Source organism: Mirounga leonina, unplaced genomic scaffold, assembly GCF_011800145.1.
Source record: "Mirounga leonina isolate KUSES-001 unplaced genomic scaffold, KU_Mleo_1.0 Mir_82, whole genome shotgun sequence".
Lineage (NCBI taxonomy): Eukaryota > Metazoa > Chordata > Mammalia > Carnivora > Phocidae > Mirounga > Mirounga leonina.
The window spans coordinates 8128903-8146844 of record NW_023270825.1 but is presented as its reverse complement, the minus strand read 5'-3'; the positions used below and the strand labels follow the sequence as shown (position 1 = coordinate 8146844).

General features: G+C 44.8%; 1 protein-coding gene across 1 annotated transcript in view; it reads left to right on the top strand.

Annotated features, from left to right (window-relative positions):
• Nucleotides 1-17942, top strand: part of AK7 (adenylate kinase 7) — a 67283-nt gene that overhangs the window by 14760 nt on the left and 34581 nt on the right. Inside the window, exons 4-5 of the mRNA XM_034992982.1 lie at nucleotides 1315-1409; nucleotides 9719-9829. Coding sequence (XP_034848873.1) covers nucleotides 1315-1409; nucleotides 9719-9829 — 206 coding nt within the window. The remainder of the gene's footprint in view (nucleotides 1-1314; nucleotides 1410-9718; nucleotides 9830-17942) is intronic.

Sequence of the window (17942 nt, the reverse complement as noted above, 5' to 3'; positions counted from 1 at the left end):
TTCCAAGTGAACAAGGAGATTATTTTAGACCCATTAAAATGATCACAAATGAAAGGATAACCCACTTTGAGGATCTCTAAGTGGGCCAAACCGTCCCAAACTAGGCCAGTCTGAAGCATAGTAGAGCCAAAAGGGCAAAAGGGCAAAATGGAATTGAAGAAGCCATTTTTGTTAATAGAATGAAAATGGAACTAAAATTAACACTTGAGTCGGAGATTAATACATGGACATCGTGTTCTCAGACTTAATTCAGTAATGCTTTCTCACCTTAGGGCCGGACTCCACACGTTCATTGGATTCAGGGTATCAGCCTTTTACTGTTCTGCTTCTTTAGGGAATCAGCTCCTGAGACTAAAAATGTACCATGACAACTGTGTCACTTAGCTCCTCTGACAAGTTAATTAGACCTCCCTTTAGATTTTTTTTTTCTGGAAAATTATACGTCATGAAAAATATTTTAATGGGATCACATGCCGAACGTATTTAAGGAGATTTAATGCTTCAGTGTGTGGAGAGCCCACCCCCTCCTCCCCTAGAGGTGACAAACTCTTTAGAAATCCGATGTTCATCCTTCCATCCACCACTGTTGTCAATTCCAATCCCTACAGAATGCTCATAATCAGCCATTCCCGCCGTACCCTAGCCCTCCGGCCACGGCGCACAGTGCCCGCAGCATGGGCTGCCCACCCCAGGCCAGGGGGAATATGAATGGTGGGCACCCCCCAGATTACTTCCTTCCACAGTGGCGCAAGCTACACAGGACTGCTTTAGGTGAAACCGTCAGGAGGTCTTACCTTTGGATTTGGGGCCTTTGCGGCCCCAGCCCCAACATTGCTAGGGCCCCCTGCTCCGTTCCCCACGCAGCATAGTGGGGAGAGCGCAGCCTTTGCAACCAGGCTGCCGGGATCGGACTGTGCCCCCCACCTCTCCTCCATACCTCTGGGCAAACTGCACCCCAGTTCCCTGATCTGCAAAACAGAAATAATAGTAGTACCCATGTCATAATGGTAAGGATGCAGGAAAGGCCGTGAACTGTTCTAGTCCATGCCAGCGAGCATCAGTACTCCCACTGGCTGCCCCCAAAAGTGAAATCAGGCTGCTACAGCCCAGGAGGCAGGAAGGAGGGTTAAACCTGGGAGCCTAGGCTCAGTAGAGGTTGGGTAGCCGGAGGGAGAGTGCCAAGACCTGTGAGGGCAGGGGGACTGGTCAGGGAAGCACAGAGGTGACACTCGTCTTAATTTTAAGTCCCACACATGATGGGGAAAACAAGGTCTTTGTGGGTACATATAACTGCTCTACTTTCTGGCCCTACAGCACTGAATGAAGAAGTCAGCCACTTTGAGAAGCGCAAGGTATTTATTTTAGTATCCACGGTGATGACCTGGGCACGATCCAAACCCCTGGACCCTGTAAGTAGTGACTAGCATTTCCTTTTTTGTTTTGTAAATAAAGATTTATTTATTTATTTGAGAGAGAGAAAGAGAGTGAGTGACTGGGGAGAAAGGCAGAGGAAGAGGGAGAGAGAGAATCCCAAGCAGACTCCCCACGGAGTGAGGAGCCCAACGTGGGGCTCGATCCTGGGACCCGAGATCAAGACCTGAGCCAAAATCAAGAGTCGGATGCTCAACCGACTGAGCCACCCAGGCACCCCTACACCAGCTTTTCCTTTATGCAACCTTTCGCCCTTACTACCTTGTGATCTGTGTGTGGAGAGAACTTTCTACAGTGCACCGTATAATCTTGCCCTCCTGAACCCTGTACCATTATAAGTGTTGAACAGAAATCAGCGTCTCTAAGCACCTTCAATTCTAAGGGGCTCACTGTGTTATGTGCCACTTAGGAAGGAAAAGATAAAGGATACCTATTAAACCGTAACCATGCTTACTTATCACTTAGACTTCTTATCTGAAAAAGCTCTCTCTTAGACATTTTGAGACCTCTATTTCTGTCCTACACCTTCTCGTGCAGAGATGAAAAGGAAAATGGATGCCCCATAGAGTTGTTATGGGAACCCCAAACCCCTTCATCTTCAGAGGCCAGGTGTGTGACTCACCCCTACGTCCTGTCTTTGTCCACACAATAACTCAGTATGAAAGCTGCCTCGTGTCATTTACTTCCTTTCCCGTAAAGCACATGATTACTCCTCTGCAGGAGAGTGTGGACTTAGAGTCGGTCTTCCAGAGCTGTTTACTTTCTTTACGGATATCAGATGTACCCTTACCGTTCTGCCCCAGTGCCTTCGAGCCCGCGAACCACCTTTTCACTTCGGTGCTGAATTACAGTGTGATCTTGTGAAAGACATTTAGAAAGACAGTTCAATGAACAGGTGCAGTGCCTAATTCCATTGGAAGGGATGACAATATCAGTTGTGCTCAAGGTCACCCAGGTGCCAGCAAGGACGGTGTCAGTGCTTCCTGGCTGAGCACCACCGTAAGAAGCTGCTGATCGCAAGGCACATCCTACCTTCAGAGACCAGAATGTGCGGAGGGAAATGGCACATGCTAGAATCAAGGAACACATTACTTATAAGGAGGAAATATGTAGGCACTTATCATACATTGCATCAAAGGCCATTTGTTTGTTTAATCGTCTCTCCCTTGGTGAACCAGGAGATCCTTGAGATCGGAGACCTGCGGTTTTCTGTCTTTTTCTGTAAAGTTCACTCACCCACTCCATCTGGCTGCCATCACCTCAAGGACCAGGCGGGTCATTTGACTCCTGTTCTGGTTCCTTCCCGCAGACTGTCCAGTGAAGTGTCTGCTATAAAACAATCATTGGTCGGGACGCCTGGGTGGCTCAGTCGGTAAAGCGTCTGCCTTCGGCTCAGGTCATGATCCCAGGGTCCTGGGATCAAGTCCCGCATCAGCCTGCTTCTCCTGCTGCCTCTGTCTCTCATGAATAAATAAATAAAATCTTAAAAAAATAAAAATTAAAAAAAACAAAAAAAACAATCATTGGTCACTTGACCAGCTGCAGGCCTGCCAGGTTGTGCTCCCTCCTTCACTTATATACTAACTCGTACTGAATTCAGCAAAATGGGAATGTATTGGCTCATAACTGGTAAGTCCAAAGGTGGACTTCAGGCACAGCTGGAGCTAGAAGCTTAATGTCCTCGGAGCTCACTACTCTCTTTCTCTCTTCTGTGGCTTCTTTCCTCCTGAGTAGGCTTCATTCTCAGGGCGGCTCCCCCTCCTGCCAGCCCCCAGCAGCTCCCAGGCTTACATGCCCAGAGCTTCAGTTCCCTTTTCCACTTTGGTCATGTCCCACCCCAGGACTGGAATATGCTGTGTGTCCAAGTCTTGGGGCCTAAACTCAAACCAGTCACTTTGGGCAGGGGAACACGGAGCTCGGGCTGGCCAGGCCTGGGGTTATAGACTCACTTCTAGAGGCAGGGGGTATCAGCCCCTAAACTACATGGGCTGAGAGTGGAGAAGAGATGGGTCCCCCAAAAGAAAATGCAGGGAAATGGCTGCCGTGTTAGCTCCTATGTCCTGTGGGAAGTCCGAATCCTCTCACTGTGGCTTTAACTTCTATTTCCTTGACAGCTCAGGATGGCTTGAAGTGAGGCTTACGAAGGTGTAACTTACACAGAGTATAGGTAACCCTCTTTCCTGGATAGTTCTATGAGTTTTGACAAATACACACGGTTATGTAACCACCATAGCAATCAAGACAGAACCAATTTCGGGGGGTTTCCATCACCCCCCAAAATTCTCTACCCCACACCACACAAAAAGCTCAGTTCCAGATGGAGCACAGAATTAAAAGTAAAAACCAACACTTTTTCATTTTTTTTAAAAGATTTTATTTATTTATTTGAGAGAGAGGATGAGAGGAGAGAGAGAGCACATGAGAGGGGAGAGGGTCAGAGGGAGAAGCAGACTCCCTGCTGAGCAGGGAGCCCGATGCGGGACTCGATCCCGGGACTCCAGGATCATGACCTGAGCTGAAGGCAGTTGCTCAACCAACTGAGCCACCAAGGTGCCCCACTTTTTCATTTTTTAAGAAAAATTAATAGAACTTACAGGGGAAGAGTTCTTAAACAGGACCTAGTAATGCTAAATATGACCCCCCAAAATGAATAAATTCAACTGCAGTGGAATGAATGAGGTATTTATGGACAGAAAACCGAAGCTCTGCTCCAAATAAAGATGAACAAGACATGGCAGTTCTGGGCCAGATGGGGTCTTGGACTGGACCTATGCTGGAGGGAAAAGCGCTGTAAAGGACATCACTGGGACAGTTGACAAAGTTGGTGCATGGACTGTCGATTGGATAAAATTATTTACATCAATATTAAATTTCCTGAATTTTATTACCATACTGTGGTTTCATGGGAGAATGTGCTTAGGAGATACGCACTGAAAAGTTAAGAGAAAAGGGGCACAGGGTATGCAACCTGCTCTCAAATGGTTCAGAAAAAAGAAATAACGTGTGCATGCTGTGGGGAAATATAATTAGAAACAAAGTCTTCACCCAACCCGGAAAAGCCCTCCACAAGGGAGGAGAGAAAGAAAACAGCTCTATTACTTAACAAGCATTAAAATGGAATGTCATGCACGTCGTGGGCAGTCCGCTAAGAGATTGCAAAGATAGAAGGAAATCTCACCTTCTTCTATAGCCAAGCGGATTCTGTCCACTGCATACATGTTTCCTGATCAACAATAACTAGTTCTTGAGTAAGGGGACTTGACAGCGCCATCTGTCACAGATAGTTCGTCCTAGATTCACCTAGTAATTTGGGTGGCCATCTGTGTTAGCTAATTGGCTTTATGCAGAGGAAAAACAAATCTTTCATATCTTTACAACAGGGGTTGGTTCTGCAGCTAAGCACGAGATGTGCAGCAAAGTTAGGCTTCTACCTTCCCGCAGAAAATGGAAGACAAGAGGTGCTCTCTCCCTTGATGTTTACATTTCAAAGAGGTATCTCCCAGGTCCTTGAGGAAGACCTTTCCTGGTTAGAAAGCTGGCAAGAGGCATATTTTGCTTCTAAAAAAACTCACATGCTTGGGGCGCCTGGGTGGCTCAGTCAGTTAAGTGTCCGACTCTTGTCTTCGGCTCAGGTCATGATTTTAGAGTCCTGGGATCGAGCCCTGCGTCTGGCTCCATGCTCAGCAGGGGGGTTGCTTGAGATTCTCTCTCTCCCTCTGCCCCCACCTCCCTCTATCCTGCTGGTGTGCTCACGCACTCTCTCTCTCTCAAATAAATAAATAAAATCTTAGGGGGGAAAAACCCACATACATCTCAAAGAGACAGAGAAAGAACTTACAAACTTTTTATTAAAGTATAATGCTCTAAGAAAAAAGGATGGGAGAGGGCGCCTGGGTGGCTCAGTCGTTAAGCGTTTGCCTTCGGCTCAGGTCATGATCCCAGGGTCCTGGGATCGAGCCCCACATCGGGCTCCCTGCTCTGAGGGAAGCCTGTTTCTCCCTCTCCCACTCCCCCTGCTTGTGTTCCTGCTCTCGCTGTGTGTCTCTCTCTGTCAAATAAATAAATAAAATCTTTAAAAAAAAAAAAAAAGGATGGGAGAGAAACCTCTTCCCTCGTTGTCAACAGGGAGAATGAAGCTTCTTATTTTTAATTTGTACTTGTCCTTAAAATATACATACAAAGAGAAAGAGAGAAACAATAAGAAAAGAATGTGATAAAAAAAAATTTTTTTTTTTTAAAGATTTGATTTATTTATTTGAGAGAGTGAGAGAGAGCACATGAGAGGGGGGAGGGCCAGAGGGAGAAGCAGACTCCCTGCCGAGCAGGGAGCCCGATGCGGGACTCGATCCAGGGACTCCAGGATCATGACCTGAGCCGAAGGCAGTCGCTTAACCAACTGAGCCACCCAGGCGCCCAAGAATGTGATAAAAATTTAAAAATCAGTGGATCTGAGGGAAAAAAATGTATAGGAGTTCTCCATGTTGTTTTTGCAAACTTTCCATAAATGTGAAATTATGTCAGTGTAGAAGTTCACAAATAAGTAAAACGTAGTAGAAACACACTGGGAGCAGAAGAAAGCCTGGTGGGATTTCAGTTTTCCCTGTTTTTTTGTTGTTTTTTTGTTTTAGATTTATTTATTTATTGAGAGAGCGAGCCGGGGGGTGGGGTGGGGGAGGGAGAGGGAGAGAGAAACTCAAGCAGACTCCGCACTGAGCACGGAGCTCGACGTGGGGCTCGATCCCACGACCCTGAGATCGGGACCCTGAGATCGGGATGCGTGAGCTGATACCGGGAGTTGCACACTCAGCTGACCGCCTCACCCAGGCACCCCTCAGTTTTCCATTTGAGACACAGTTGCATTAAGAGTCTCTTTTAGGATTTTTGTGCAAGTTACAGGTGCCTTGTGATTATGAGTTGAGCTCAGCTAAATCTCTAAGGACAGGACATCGGAGGATCTGATAAATGTGAGGCTCTGCAAACGTGGACGGGATCGGAGGATCTGATAAATGTGAGGCTCTGCAAACGTGGCTCTCTTTGCTGCTCAGCCCCACACAAACACTGAATAAGACCATTTGAGCGAAACCCCTTAATGACTTCTTTAAGGCCTATGACTGCTCCTTGCCCAGAGATGTTCATCATCCCGGTTGTGGTTATGGTTGGAAGAGGAAATTCGAATATCTGTCCTCAGTGTCTGGTCATAGAGATGACTGGTTCCTTCTTTTCTAGGGGCAAGGAAGCAAACTGAGCCCAAGCTGGTCTGAAGGCCAGTGTGTCCCCCAAAAATCTAATTGAAGGGTGTGGGGCAGAGGAAGACTTTGGCATCAGTGGAAATCAGGGCTCTCAGGTTGCAAGTAACAGAATCTAGCTGGACTTAGCTGACACAGAAAGAGGAAGTTGTTTTAAAGATATAGCGATGTCTACAAAAATCCACGGAGAAGCCGTTGGGCATCAGAGATTGGGAAATCTTAGCAACTGATGAAACTTGGTCCTAGGAAGGTAGGGGTCATTAACAAGATATGTTAAGCTGGAAAAAATCATTGTGTACTCATGACTTTAAGAAAGACAGATCTTCAGCTCTGTTATTATGAAAAATGGCTTACCAGCAGCCCTCCTGGGCCTCCCTGAGATACAGTTTTTCCTCCCTAACACTGCTTTTTAGTACAACTAGCTCCAGGACACTGTGGAAGGTACTGGATTCTGTGTTTTGGGTCAGTAAAAACCTGGGTAAGCCTGGAACATATCTTTGAGGCTAGAAAGCTGAGACATTTTCAGAGATGCCATGGGCAGTGCTGAGAGTCCAAAGGGGGGCTCCCCACTAGCCCCGTGGTAAAGGGTGAGCATCATGAAAATAATTTTGCGTGCTGGGCATTTCCCATCTGCCCCTTCAGACCCAGTCTCCACTTTTCTCCACCCTGCTCTGGCCTCACAGGCTAGGTCAGCAAGCAGGCTTGCCCTCTCCTGCCCACTGGGTTTGGCCAGTGGGGAGTGGGGTGAGAGGATGAGGGAAAGGAGAAGAGAGAAGTCAGGGTATTTATCCTGTGAACTGGCAGGCTGAGCTCTTCAACATCACTGTGCCTGTGGGGCGGCCTGTCCCCTCGTCTCTAGGCCCTAATTATTGCTGGCTTCCTCTTGACTTCAGGACCTAGGCGTGGTACAGAGCACCCCGTTACTGACTCCACGGTATCTGATTCCCCTTCACCCTGTCCACATCTTTGTAAATAATCCTGTTTTTATTTATTTATTTTTAAGATTTTATTTATTTATCTGTCAGAGAATGAGAGAGAGAGAGCACACAGCAGGGAGAATGGCAGGTGGAGGGAGAAGCAGGCTCCCCGCTGAGCAGGGAGCCCGATGCGGGACTCGATCCAAGGAACCTGGGATCATGACCTGAGCCGAAGGCAGACGCCTAACTGACTGAGCCACCCAGACATCCCAATAATCCTGTTTTTAAACTCTCCTCAAATTACCCACTTTGAGTGTACTTTTTATGCTGCCAAGACACCACCCAACACATTGTGGTTAACTGAAATCCATTGAGTTGGTGAAAAGCCATGACTTCATTATGCAACTCAAAAGAAAAAGATGAGCGTGGATTCATGTAGACACTGCTGGTCCCCTGGCAGCCACCCCTCCTCCCCGTCTTCCTTGCCAGCAGAGTCCTGATCTGTTCAGGTGGTCACACTGCCCATGAGAGCCAGGGAAGGGGGACGCTATCCCCAGCTCCAGGGGGAAAGCCTTATGAATCCAAATGAGCCGTGATGGTCCCATTCCTCTCACCAACGATGGGCTAAGGGCAGGCATGCAAGCTAATTCCAGAATGCCAGGGAGTAACAGCCAAACCCCAAACGTGGAGAATGTCTTAGCCATGGTGAAAGTTTATTCCTTACTCGTATGCAACATATGACAGGTGTTCCTGATGAATGAGGAATTGTCCTCCCAACTCTGATTCAAGACCCAGGCTCCTCTCACCATCTTCCAGAGTGGCCTCTGGAACCATTATGCAAACCTACATCAAGCCTAGAGACCCCGGGTAGAAGGCACAAAAAAGATCATGCACAGCAAGTTTTCAAGCCAGGCATGGAAGACATGAGCATCCCTTCTCTAAATCCCTTTGACTAAAACCCAGTCACATGGCCACACCCAACTGGGAGAGAGCCCGGGATATGTCATCTAGCTCTGTGCCCAGGAAATCAGTGTGGTCCAGGCTCTGGCACAGAGAGAAGTCCGCTAGGAGACCTCTGAAGGGCTCATCCCTGCTTAGAAGAAGCAACCTTCTTCCCTCTGGGGATATTGTCCACTCTGGACTTGACACTTACACATGGAATGCTCTTAGTAACATAAGGTTGACTTGAGGGGAAAGGGCAATGTGGAAAATAAAAACAAACAAACCCACAAGTTAGATTAAAATACGGAACTATATATGTTGCAAGAACTATTAAGAAATGGGTTTAAAAAAAAAAAGAAAATGGGTTATTTTATTTACCCAAAGGATACAAACATAGTGATTCAAAGGGACACCTGCATCCCAATGTTTATAGGCGCAATGTCCACCATAGCCAAACTATGGAAAGAGCCCAGATGTCCATCGACAGATGAATGGATAAAGATGCGGTGTATATACACAATGGAATATTACTCAGCCATCAAAAAGAATGAAATCTTACCATTTGCAATGACGTGGATAGAAGTGAGGGTATTATGCTAAGCGAAATAAGTCAATAAGAGAAAGACAATTATCACATGATTTTACTCGTATGTGGAAGTTAAGAAACGAAACAGGATCATAGGGGAAGGGAGGGAAAAATGAAATAAGACAAAAATCAGAGAGGGAGACAAACCATGAGACTTAACTCTAGGAAACTGAGGGTTTGGGGTTAGGCAGAGGGGTTGGGGGTGGGATAACTGGGAGGAGGGCACATGATGTAATGAGCACGGGGTGTTGTATGCAATGGATGAATCCCTGAACTCTGCCTCTGAAACTAATAATACACTATATGTTAATTAATTGAATTTAAATAAAATAAAATTTTTTTTAAAGAAATGGGTTATTTAATGTCTTTAAAAGGAAGACATTTAAATTTTTTATTTTGCTTAAAGTAAGTATAAATGATAACATTTGGCTAGCTAAAACATTTTAAAGGGAGTTGAATCACTGAAAAAGTAAGCAGTAGCTTTTCCGATGCTTTCTTTGAGCTCTCCGGAACACAGTTGAGGCAACATTTGGGGCTTGGAAGTTTTACGTAGCTCTAAGCTTTATGTCTCAAGTCTGGCTTTCTGTCTTTCATAGGATGATTCTGAGATTCCATTTACTGAAGAGGATTATCGAAGAAGAAAACACCATCCAAATTTTCTGGACCACATAAATGCCGAAAAAATGGTTCTCAAATTTGGAAAAAACGTAAGTCTGGACTAGTAAAGCATCTAGAGTAAGAGAAGTCCTTTCTGAGGCAGCTCTCGGTGCTCATGGCCAGGGCTGGGCCATTGCACGTGTATCTCAACTCCTTACACGTCTCTGTGTCTAGTTTCCTTGTCCTCACGCCCACAGATCTCTGAGCTTCAGGCTCACCCCAGGATGCGCTGTCCGGTGTTGGTCCAGCCCACTAAGTTGACAGCCTTGTGTTAGGTCCCCAGGAGAGCTCAAGCCCTCACCCACTAAGGTGTGGGTCCAAAGAGTCCCTTAGCCCAGAAGAGGCAAATAACTCAGAGTCAGAGTGGGGAGGAGGGAGAGCTGCTTTTCCCCTTTTTCCAGAATCTCCCTCACCTGCTTCTTACAGCGGAAAAGTGCGTATTAACCTTACCTTACAGATCCAGAGAAGAGGCCTTCCAGAAGTTAAATAACTAGCTCAAGGTCACATAACTAGGATTTGCTGAGCACCGTCCTGAGCACTTCTTGGCCCTGTCTGATCCATTCTGTACAACAACGGTGTCATATACGTACATAATTATCCCCATTTCACAGATGCAGGCGCTGTGGGAAAGAGGTGCCAAGTGGTAGAGCTGTGGTTCAGCCTCAGACCCATCAGACCGCAGAGACGGCGGGGTTTATTTTTATTTTATTTTTTTCTTGATTCCAAAGCTCCATCATTCACGGGCAAGGTCCAGATCAACCTGTTACTAAGATATACCTACAGCTGAGAAACTCTTGTAAACACGAGCAGCTTCTTAGCCCTCTGCTGCAGCAGAATTTATCTTTTTGATACATAGATATTGTAAAACCATTGTATTTCCTATCTTTTGTCAAAATAGATAATAGGAATGCCCTGGTGATGAATGAGTTTACTAAGAATTATTGAGGGTTTCCTCACCAAGTGCCAGGCCCTGCGCTAAATGCTTTACTTATGGTAGTTCATGTAATCCTCGTGTATCTCCTAGATATCCCTCAAAATTCTGTGAATCAAGGGCTATTATCATCATCCTCATTTAACTTATGTAGAACTTATGTAGAACCCCCAAACCTCTAAAGGTTCCATCCACCACGTTTTTCCCATGAGCAGAGAACCCACAGTAGTGATATGTAATCATAGCTCTAACGTGACACCTAGTGGTCTCAGAGGATATTATGATAGGAACATTGTCTCCTATTTTTTAATAAAACAAAAACAATTTTTTTTTTAACTCTGGCAATACAAACACTGCAAGTATAAAATATTTAAGGTTTGTTTTTTTAAGATCTTATTTATTTATTTGGCAGAGAGAGACACAGCGAGAGAGGGAACACAAGCAGGGGGAGGGGGAGAGGGAGAAGCAGGCCTTCCGCTGAGCATTTAAAGGAAATAACACCGGGATTTGGAGTTCTAGCCCCTTTTCTACCCATTAATTTATGACCTTTGCTAAGTCATTAAAGTTTTGGAGTTAAATGAGTAAAGGCACTAGACTAGACAGGTCTAAATTTCTTCCAATTCCAAATCTTGTGAGTATATTATTTTATTAAGCATTGAGCATTGCCCCAGATAGAGAATCCATGATTTCTTGATAATTTATGTTCAATTATCTAGATGATCAAACACACACAAATAATTTATGTGATAGTCTAAAGTGGAGAAATCTTACCATTTTAATGTTTTCTTATAAAAACATTAAATTTGTCTCATGCTCTAAATAATACAAATCAAAACTTTATTTTAAAAATACATTATTCTGGGGGCATCTGGGTGGCTCAGTCGGTCGGACCCTTGATCTCAGCTCAGGTCTTGAACTCAGGGTTTTGAGTTCAAGCCCCAAATTGGTGGGGTCTTTGCCTTTAGAATCAAGGTAATGCTGGCCTTGTAGAATGAGTTTGGAAGTTTTCCTTCCATTTCTAATTTTTGGGACAGTTTGAGAAGAATTAATATTATCTCTTCTTTAAATGTTTGGTAAAATTCCCTAGGAAGCCATCTGGCCCTGGACTTTTGTTTGTTGGGAGATTTTTGATTACTGATTCAATTTCTTTGCTGGTTATGGGTCTGTTCAAATTTTCTATTTCTTCCTGTTTCAGTTTTGGTAGTTTGTATGTTTCTAGGAATTTATCCATTTCTTCCAGAGTGCCCAGTTTGTTGGCATATAATTTTTCATAATATTCTCTTATAATTGTATTTCCGTGATGTTGGTTGTGATCTCTCCTCTTTCATTCATGCTTTTATTTGTTTGGGACCTTTCTCTTTTCTTTTTGATAAGTCTGGCTGGGGGTTATCCATTTTATTAATTCTTTCAAAAAACAAGCTCTTAGTTTCATTGATCTGTTCTACTAGTTTTGTTTCTGTATCATTTACTTCTGCTCTAGTTTTTATTATTTCCCTTCTTATGCTGGCTTTAGGCTTTATTTGCAGTTCCTTTTCTAGTTCCTTGAGGTGTAAGGTTAGGTGTGTATTTGAGACTTTTTTTTTTTTTTGCTTTTTGAGATAGGCCTGTATTGCTATATACTTCCCTCTTAGGACTGCCTTTGCTACATTCCAAAGATTTTGGACTGTTGTGTTTTCATTTTCATTTGCTTCCATGTATTTTTTTTATTTCTTTTTTGATTTCCTGGTTAACCCATTCATTCTTTAGTATGATGTTCTTTAACCTCCATGTATTTGTATTCTTTCCAAATTTATTCTTGTGGTTGACTTCAGATTTCATAGCCTCATGGTCTGAAAATATGCCTGGTATGATCTCAATCTTTTCATACTGGTTGAGGGCTGATTTGTTACCCATGGCTGATTTGTGACCCAGGAACAGGAGAATGTTCCATGTGCACTCAAAAAGAATGTGTATTCTGTTGCATTTAGGATGAAAGGCTCTGGTTATATCTGTTAAGTCCATCTGGTCCAGTGTGTCATTCAAAGCCATTGTTTCCTTGTTGATTTTCTGCCTACATGATCTGTCTATTGCTATAAGTGGGGTGTTAAAGACCCCTACTATTATGGTATGGTTATCAATGAGTTTCTTTATTTGTTATTAATTGATTTATATATTTGGCGGCTCTCAAGTTGGGGGCATAAATATTTACAATTTTTAGATCTTCCTGTTGGATAGACCCCTTAGTTATGATATAGTGCCCTTTTTCATCTCTTGTTACAGTCTTTGGTTTAAAAATCTAGTTTGGGGGTGCCTGGGTGGCTCAGTCGTTAAGCGTCTGCCTTTGGCTCAGGTCATGATCCCAGGGTCCTGGGATCAAGCCCCGCATCGAGCCCTGCATTGAGCCCCGCATTAGGCTCCCTGCTCTGCAGGAAGCCTGCTTCTCCCTCTCCCACTCCCCCTGCTTGTGTTCCCTCTCTTGCTGTGTCTCTCTCTGTCAAATAAAATCTTTAAAAAAAAATAAAATAAAATAAAAATAAAAAAAGTAAAAATCTAGTTTGTCTGTCATGGAATACTACATCAAAAACTAATGATGTACTGTATGGTGACTAACAGAACATAATTTTAAAAAAAGAAAGTAAAAAATAAATAAATAAATAAATAATAAAATCTAGTTTGTCTGATGTAAGTATGACTACTCAGGCTTTCTTTTGATGTCCATTAACATGATAGATGGTTTTCCACCCCCTCACTTTCAACCTGGATGTGTCTTTAGGTCCAAAATGAGTTTCTTATAAGCAGCATATAGATGGGTCTTGGGGTTTTTTTATCCATTCTGATACCCTGTGCCTTTTGGTTAGAGCATTTAGTCCATTTATAGTTAGAGTAATTATTGATAGATAAGCATTGACTGCCATTGTATTACCTGTAACGTCAGTGTTTCTGAAGATTTTTCTCTGTTCCTTTCTTTGTTGCTTTTGGTCTTTCTCTTCCACTCAAAGGGTCCCTTTAATATTTCTTGCAGGGTTGGTTTAGTGGTCATGAACTCCTTTAGTTTTTGTTTGTCTGGAAAACTCTTTATCTCTCTTTCTATTCTGAATGACAGCCTTGCTGGATAAAGTATTCTTGGCTGCATATTTTTCTCCTTCAGCACGTTGAATATATCCTCCCACTCTCTTCTGGCCTGCCAGGTTTCTGTGGAGAGATCTACTGCTAACCTGATTTGTCTTCCCTTGTAGGTTAGGGATTTCTTTTCCCTTGCTGCTTTCAGGATTCCTTCCTTTAAAGATTAATTGATTGATTGATTTAAGAGAGAGAGAACACAGAAGGAGAGGGAGAAGCAGACTCCCCGCTGAGCAAGGAGCCCAATGCGGGGCTCGATCTTAGGACCCTGGGACCATGACCTGAGCCAAAGGCAGATGCTTAACCAAATGAGCCACCCAGGTGCCCCAGGATTCTTTCCTTACCGCTATATTTTGCAGACTTTACTAGGATATGTCTTGGTGTTGGCCAGCTTTTGTTGAATTTGATGGGAGTTCTCTGTGCCTCCTGGATTTAGATGTCTGTGTCCTTCCTCAGACTAGGGAAGTTTTCAGCTATAATTTGCTCAAACAAACCTTCTGTCCCTTTTTCTGTCTCTTCATCTTCTGGGACTCCTATGATACGAATGTTATTACACTTTATGCAGTTGCTGAGTTCCCTAAGTCTACATTCATGATCCAATACTTTTCTTTCCCTCTTCTTCTCAGCTTCATGACTTTCCATACATTTTATCTTCTGTATCACTGATTCATTCCTCTGCTTCTTCCATCCTTGTTGCCATTTCATCCAGTTGGTTTTGCATTTTTTTTTTTTAAGATTTTATTTATTTATTTATTTATTTGACAGAGAGAGAGCACAAGCAGGGGGAGTGGCAGAGGGAGGGACAGGGAGAAGCAGGAGCAGGGAGCCCGATGAGGGGTTCAATCCCAGGACCCTGGGATCATGACCTGAGCTGAAGGCAGACACTTAACCGACTGAGCCACCCAGGCGCCCCTCGGTTTTGCATCTTGGTTACAGCATTTTTTTTTTTACCTGACTAGTTTTTAGTTCTTTTATCTCTGCAGTGTCTTCTATGTTTTTCTCAAGCCCAGCTAGTATCCTTATAATCGTTATTTTCAATTCTGGCTCAGGCATATTACTTATATCTGTTTTGATTAGATCCCTGGCCATGACCTCTTCATGTCCTTTCTTTTGGGGTGAATTGAAACCTGTGCGTTTGAAACCTGTGTGCAGTTGCCATATATGTCTACTTAGGTCATTTTGTCTAGGTCACTGTTTGAGTGTGTGTGTGTGTGTGTGTGTGTGTGTGTTAGGAAAGCCTGTTATATTTCCTGCTCCTCAGAGTAATGGCTATATTAAGAAGAGGTCCTAGGGCGCCTGGGTGGCTCAGTTGGTTAAGCGACTGCCTTCGGCTCAGGTCATGATCCTGGAGTCCCTGGATCGAGTCCCGCATCGGGCTCCCTGCTCGGCAGGGAGTCTGCTTCTCCCTCTGACCCTCCCCCCTCTCATGTGCTCACTCCCTCTCATTCTCTCTCTCTCAAATAAATAAATAAAATCTTTAAAAAAAAAAAAAAGAAGCAGAGGTCCTATACTGTCCAGGGCCTGGTGCTTCAGCAAGTGTTTCAGGGCGTGCACTTTGTTGTTGTGTTTTTGCTGCTCCTTCCCTCTAGTCGGTCCTCTGAAGAGTTTCTCCTGCAGTGGGGAGTGTTTGAACCTTGTCCACAGTGTGGTAAGTTTTAACTAGGTGTGTTTTGGTTTGCTTGTTAAGAGGCTAGATCCTCTTTTCCATAGAGCTGAATCTTTGCAGCACTCTATGATCAGTAAACTTGGTGTGAGCAAGGGGTTTGTGCTGGTCCTCTCAGGAAGAACCTGCTGCTCTGGTTCTCAGGCTGACTTGCCCTGGTAAAGATGCCCTGCAGAGTGCAGGGCCTGGGGCTTGGCTTAAGTGGCTCCAGCCTCCACTGGGGGGCACTGCGTTGCTCAATGAAGTCTGTCCACGCAGGGAGAAAAATGGCATCACCCCTCTCTCTCATCCCCGGATAGCGGAGGTCCCACCCACCACTGTTCAGGAAGCCCCCACAGAAGAATGAACCATGTCCCCTCTTGTGTCCCTAGCTTCCATCAGATCCCTGCCTTCACCCTGTCTGTGTCCAAGCTGTCTGCCCGCTACGCAGCACAGTCCTCCTGTGTTTTATCGCAGGTTCACAGCTGAGTTTCAAAACTCCAAATCTGAGGCACCTGGCGCACGTGCACCTTTGCTGATCCTCCGGGGGGAGGGGCTCCCCGCGTTGTGGCTGGTGCTGGTTTGTCCCAGGAAAGCAGTCACACAACCGTGCGGCAGTTTGGGGTTTATAGTAAAGTGCGGTACAAAGCCAGCACCAAGGTAGACTGCGCTCAGCAGGTGTCTCTGTTCCTATGCTATTGAACAAGGCGGCTCACTGGTGCCTGCCAGCTCTTTTGTCCCTGCAGAGGCTGTGCAACCACTAACATTCCCCAGTGCACTCCGAGAAGGGGACCACTGTCTCCCAGTGCGACCCAGGGGATCCTCAGACCCCACCGCCCACTCCCTCCTTCCACGCAGGAGCACGGCTGTGCCCCCCAGGTCCCACCCAGCAGTAGCACAGACTTCTAAAACTTCCGACTTTGGGCTCCACTGCTTGTAAAAACTTGTAGTCATCAGTCGCTCTAGTTTTCCCAGTCAGTGGTTTTGGGGAAGTGTTTCTCTTGTGCAATCCCCGGCATGCTGCTCTCTCTGTTTCTCTCTCTCCTCTCTCCGAGATCAAGGCTCCCTCCTTTCTGCAGCACCCATGATTCTTTTCTCCCTGGAATCATGTCTCTGCACCTCCTACCTTCCATAATGTGGCTTCTTTTGTCTCTCTAGTTCCACAGTTTGTTCTCTCAGCGTTCAGATCGAGTTCTTGGGTGTTTGGAATGATTTGATATTTATCTAGCTGTGTTGGAGGGATGGAAGCAAGCATAGGGACCCCTTACGCCAGCTTAACTCCTCCTCTAGTGTCATCTTTTTTTTGTTCATTTTTCACCGAATTGCTTTTTGGTCAGAGGATGTGGTCTGGGCGGTGGCGATTCTGTAGTTTTTGGTGAGATGCTTTGCTCCGTAGTACACGGCCAGTGTTGTTTTTAAATTCCATATGGACCTGAGAAACCTGTGCGTTTCAAACCTGTGTGCAGTTGCCATATATGTCTACTTAGGTCAAGTTTCTTTCTTTTTTTTTTTTTTAAGGTTTTATTTATTTGACAGAGATCGATAGTGAGAGAAGGAACACAAGCAGGGGGAGAGGGAGAGGGAGAAGCAGGCTTCCTGCCGAGCAGGGAGCCCGATGCGGGGCTCGATCGCAGGACCCTGGAATCACGACCTGAGCCGAAGGCAGACGCTTAACGACTGAGCCACCCAAGCACCCCTAGGTCAAGTTTCTTAATGGCGTTTTGCATGTCTTACTAGTTTGCGGTCTCCTGAATCTATCAATTACTAGGAAGGGGTATACTAAAAAATCTCCCACTATGGAGTAAATGTATCCATATCTCCTTGAAATTAAGTTAGATCTTTGCCTTGCTCATTTCAAGGCACAGTCCTGTAACCCCTTCACAGTGTGAGACATTGTTGGAATGAAGCTATAAAGTCATTTTTTTCTTAATAATTGGGAGCAGGACAATATTTCTAGCCAAGTCTGCAGCTTTCCAGACCATTCTCAGGTATTAATGGAGTCTTTTCTAGTCCTTACAAAGGCTCAGACAGGTTTAATACTAAAGTCATGAGTCTATCATCTGATTTTCAACTTCTCTCTGGCCAACTCAGCCTGACTCAGCCTCACATGAATGCAGGAGGGAGGGAGGCTAAGACGTGATCAACTCTCCTCCTTTCTCCACCTTAGTCAGCCCCCTTCTCTCCTGTTCTCTGTTCCTTGCTCTACCCCCTGCCTATTTTTTTTTTTTTAAAGATTTTCTCTATTTATTTGTCAGAGAGAGAGAGCACAAGCAGGGGGAGTGGGAGGCAGAGGGAGAAACAGGCTCCCTGCTGAGCAAGGAGCCCAGTGCGGAACCCCATCCCAGGACCCTGGGATCATGACCTGAGCCAAAGGCAGACACTTAACCGAATGAGCCACCCAGGCACCTCCCCCACCGCACCTGCCTATTCTTTTTTATTTTTCCTTTATTTATTTATTTATTTATTTATTTATTTATTTATTTATTTATTT